This window comes from Sebastes umbrosus, chromosome 14 (assembly GCF_015220745.1).
Source record: "Sebastes umbrosus isolate fSebUmb1 chromosome 14, fSebUmb1.pri, whole genome shotgun sequence".
Classification (NCBI taxonomy): Eukaryota; Metazoa; Chordata; class Actinopteri; order Perciformes; family Sebastidae; genus Sebastes; species Sebastes umbrosus.
The window spans coordinates 17,564,925-17,569,790 of record NC_051282.1 but is presented as its reverse complement, the minus strand read 5'-3'; the positions used below and the strand labels follow the sequence as shown (position 1 = coordinate 17,569,790).

The 4,866-nt window shown below is 39.0% G+C and overlaps 1 protein-coding gene across 1 annotated transcript; it reads right to left on the bottom strand.

The window, feature by feature from the left end:
- Positions 1 to 44: 44 nt before the first annotated feature.
- On the bottom strand, positions 45 to 3,476 carry cldni (claudin i). The gene is made up of 3 exons (XM_037791946.1): positions 3,333 to 3,476; positions 1,644 to 1,776; positions 45 to 1,338 (listed from the first exon to the last, which is right to left on the bottom strand). Exons 2-3 carry the CDS (start codon positions 1,773 to 1,775, stop codon positions 838 to 840), a joined length of 633 nt encoding a protein of 210 aa, XP_037647874.1. The 5' UTR covers position 1,776; positions 3,333 to 3,476; the 3' UTR covers positions 45 to 837.
- Between the last annotated feature and the right edge of the window lie 1,390 nt (positions 3,477 to 4,866).

The following is a 4,866-nucleotide window of genomic DNA, read 5'->3' as shown; positions in this document are numbered from 1 at the left end:
CTGTTCTGACTTTTTTGTGAAATGAAATACACATGAAACACACATTTGACTTACACCAAATTTTAATCATTTATACTCATCATCATACAAAATGATATACAGAAACAAAATGAGCGATAAGAAATGTATAAAATATTTTCAATGTCATGTAAAGGTTTAGAGAAAACAAGTGCACACAGATGCTTCCTGAGGCCTCCTGAGGTGCTTTTGGTTTAAGACTAGTCTGAATAATAATAGAAAAACAGCAAAGATGGAATATAAGTGATGAAACATGCAATACAGACAGAATGGTTGATCCAAATTATATGTAAAATATGAGGTACTAGTGGTGTCTCTCCTTTATACTTAAAGGTTGAGTTTAAAGCTTAGATTATCATTTTTCTTCCCACAAATATGCCTGTCACATTTTCATAATCTTGAATTTTACTTTAAACTTGTGTTGTTCTTTTAAAGACACTTTAGAAGTCAAACATTTCAAGGAACATAAAGAGAATGTAACAGTTTTGCAGCTACAAAATCAGAGTTTATCTGTTAAAACTGTTTAATTTGAAGATTACAAAATGTGTGTCATTTACAACATCTGCTTTCCATTTATTTTCAAATCGCATATGAATAACCCAGCACCTAACAGTACTACAGCGTTAAGATTTAAATCATCACCAGTATAACTATGAATATGAAAGAGACAGTTATTATCAGGATTCAGTATTTACAGATTTTTTCTGTTTTTCCCAAAACAACCCCTGGTGTCATCTACTTTGTTGCTCCCCAGTCTTTCACCAACTAAACCCCCTTCCCCTCCTTTCTGTCAAACACCAGTCCCCTCTCATAAAGACACTACACGTAGTTTTTGTTGGCGCCGCCGGCGCTGTTGCTGTAGTACTTGGCGGTCCCGCCGGAGCCAGATCCGGGCCTGCTGAAGCAGCACAGCAGACCTCCACCCAGAATGAGCAGCACGCCGGCGGCCCAACCCAAAAAGATGCTCGCTCCCAGCTCCCTCTTCAGCGAAGAAGCCACCAGGGGGTTATGGAAGTTTTGCACAGTATTGTGAGCAGACCAGCTGACGGCGATGATCACCAAGATGCCGGACAGCAGCATGCCCACCCCGGCCACCAGGCTCATCTTGGGCTTGGCGTCTTCGTTCTGTATGCAGGTGGTGAAGTCGGCCCCGCAGAACAGGATGAGGAGGCTGAGGCAGCACAGCATGCAGCTGATGATGGTCAGGGCTCGGGCGGCCTGCAGGTCAGAGGGCAACACCAGCAGGGAGTCGTAGTTCTTGCACTGCTGCTGGCCGGTACTCTGCACCACACAGTTCGTCCACAGGCCCTCCTGAGTGCTCTACTCACACACACACACACACAGAGAAAAAGAGAGGTCAGTTACTTCATACATCATTCATGCCCAGTGGTGGGATGTAACTCAGTAGCCTACATGTGCTATTTCCAGTTCAACTTCAATTCAGAGGGAAATATTGAATTTTTTACTCTGCTCATAAAAAATGATGCACTGTTATAGTTTAAACGCCCTGAAAACTTGGTTTAAAATCTTCTCTATTACGTTAAATAAAGCAGCAGTTAAAAGTAAAACAAACATTATTATTTTACACTGTATGTTGGTTGAAAAAGGCTGAAGCTTTTCGTTACCTGTGCAATCACGATGGTGTCTCCTGCGAAGGCGGACACTTTCCAGCGCGGGATGGCGCAGCATACGATGGTCCCGATCAGGCCGAGGAGCCCGAGGCCCACACACACAATCTGGACTCCAACAGATCCCATCCTGTAGTAGAACAAGAAGGAGAGAGGAATCAGAGGAATGGTTTGTGATAATTACAGCTTCTACTTTTCAGCACTCTGTGCAATCTTTACATTTTCTTTAGCCTTCAGCTTAATCTTAATGTTTCTGTTTATTTTTTTGTAATTACCTTTTTCTCTCAAAAACTTTGTATCAACCGTCTAAACAGGGTGATGCCTTTTTTAATTGTCTCTCCCAGGATTTAATACCTTGTTTATTTCTGTTTCATTGGTCATATTAACTTCAGTGCTATTTGAATAAAACTCCTCTGAGAGGAGGAGTTGTTGAATCTCCTGCACTGATCCAAGATGTAAGAGCCATTTATCTGTTGTTACTGTGGTGTTACTGTTGATCTGTGGGGGTTTTGTGATCACATAGCTGAACACCCACTCAGACAAACGCCCGTCCCCTCTGACAGGCCTTCACAAGATTATGTGGCTTCGGGCTACATTTTAAAACACATGCATGTCCCGACAGGCCATGGCCTCCTGGATCTCCACCCAGCATTGGTTGAACCACTTCCTCAAAACGTCTCAAAATCTGCCTTACTTATTTATTTTAGGGTCACTTTATGATTCAACTTCATAGAAGGTGAAAATTAAAGTTTGAGTAAAAAAAGGGAAAGAAAATGGACCCACACCTGGCAGGTTAACAATGAAGAACAATGCAAATTCTTTGCACGAAGTGATGCAGTTTAAGGAAGTACTTTCAATCACGAGGATCTTTAATTAATTTTAGATTAAATGTTTTAACAGTTTGATTGCCGGTGATTTATTTTAATGAATGCTGAATGTTTTGATATCGGAAAAATAAAAACAAAATTCAAAGAAAATGTGCCATAAATGGAGGTGCTAAAACTGAATTAACTAAACTAAATAAATGAAACACATGCTTAAATATTCTCTTTAGACATATTTTTATACTGTATATGTATAACCTTATTTTCATGAGGCCGAGCCCTTCCCTTTGTTCTCCATCCATACAGACAATTCAAACTATCTTTTACCATCTGAAAACACCCAGAAGAGCTCATTTTGCTGCATTGTGTTGCAAACTTCAATAACAGGATGTCTCAGATGACCATTAAACCTTCCTTCCCCATAAATCTAAAGGAGAGCTAATAACCCAGTCAGGGTTGGACAGGGTAACTGGCTGAATTTAGACCAGGACAAAAATATCTCACTTTTAAGCGTGTGTGACCCAGATCACAAACTTTCAGAGCAGATTGAACACTGAAACTCATCTAATGTGGGTCAGTGGATTTAGAATCGGATGTTTTTGTTCATATTCCTGAAAATCATAATTTCCTCAAAACTACTGAGCGTTATATTACAAACATGCTGCTGAGCCTTTCGTACCTTTTTGTTCTTTTCATTTCTCACAGCTGTTGAATTGCACTTTCCATGATTTTTCTGGTGCCCATAAAAAGGTATTTACCTAATCCTTTCATCCTCTTTCATTTCAAGCTTTTGCAGAATCACATCTCTTTACAAATCTCAGGCTGTCCATCTGAATAAAAAGTGGATAAAAAAGATGCATACCTTTTATTCTGTGTTCTCTGAACCTGATGGGAAAATTGATTCTTCCTTTCTTCCTGCCTGTTTTTGAAGATGCTCTTTTGTGATGTACAAGTGTTGTGCAGAGACGGTGTGACAAGATGGGGTATTTGTAAGGAATGTAAGGTGTAGGGTGGGGTTGTGCTCCAACGGGGGAGTGCACACAGGAGGGAAGGACCTCAGAACCAGACTGGACTTGTCCTGCATACATACATATATGTTTCCCTCTCTTTTTCCACCTCAGAGGAGTTCTTACTGAGCACACCGCTGTGTATAAACTTACAGGGAAATTAAAATGTCTCAGCATCAGTAGTAAATAGAAGTTGTTGTAACTACAGTGATCAAGCTGATTGACTCATTTTGGTTGTAACCATCACGGGATGCCAGAAAAAGGATAATTGAGTCATTCTGGAAGACTGCCGATGTTTTTTCCAGTCCAAACAAATAGAGACCGCCTACCATACCTGCACATCCCCCACACACACGCACACACACACACACACGCACGCACGCACACACACACACACACACACACACACACACACACACACACACACACACACACACACACACACATACACACACACACACACACACACACACACACTTGCCTCTGTCGAAACTGTGATGACGAATGTAAGGAGGCTAATTTAGGAAATCGAGACAGAGTGGGTTTTGGAGTTTTACGCAACATTTTAAATGTGGTTTCATGGATCATGGGAAGGACAGAAAATTAGGAAATATAAAAGGAATGTTGTGATGCCAATAAGTGTAGCCGTTATTAACACATTCAGAAACAAGCAGACAGAGTGACACACGTAGTTTTGGTTTGCATAATATACAGACCAACTCAGATTTTAGTTTCAGTGATGGAGAGGAACACAGAGTGTTTTTTCTCTATATAACAATATTCAAGGCAACACAAACTCACACATGTATTTTAATTTTTACATAATATTAACTGTATTTGAGATGTTACATCAACTGTAATGTGTTCTACAAGGTTTGTACTTAATTGTAATTTCATAATAATAATAATGATCCCATATTCTCAGCAACACCGAGGATCTATTTCTGCTACTCCTTTGTACTACACTTTTGTAGCTCACCAAGTCAATTTTTACTTTAATGATAAGTAAAAGTAACTCAGTAAGCTCAATTAAAAGTAAAAGTCCTGCATTGAAAATGTTAGTGAAGTAATAGTACTGAATTGTTATAGCAAAATTAAATTAAATAAAAAATCAAAATACTTATAATGCATACATATTTATACTACCATATATTACATTATTGGATAATTATTATCATTGATACATGTGTTTTACTGCTATAATTGGTAGAGATGAAGATAATTTTAACTATTTCATATACTTTTGGGTAGTTTAATCAGTGAAAAAGGCTTCACATTTTATTATCTTATCATACGGTGTGCATGTAAAATCCTAATCTGTAAAAGTATCTCGGCTTGTTACTGTAATAAAAGCTGTCAGATGAATGTAGTTGAGTAGAAAGTATCATA

What these genes read in the sequence shown, in the direction of transcription:
- cldni (XM_037791946.1), bottom strand. Translation starts at nt 1,775, where the DNA reads ATGGGATCTGTTGGAGTCCAGATTGTGTGTGTGGGCCTCGGGCTCCTC. An exon ending in ACACCATCGTGATTGCACAG is followed by an intron (nt 1,339 to 1,643) that starts GTAACGAAAAGC and finishes GTGTGTGAGTAG; the next exon opens with AGCACTCAGGAGGGCCTGTG.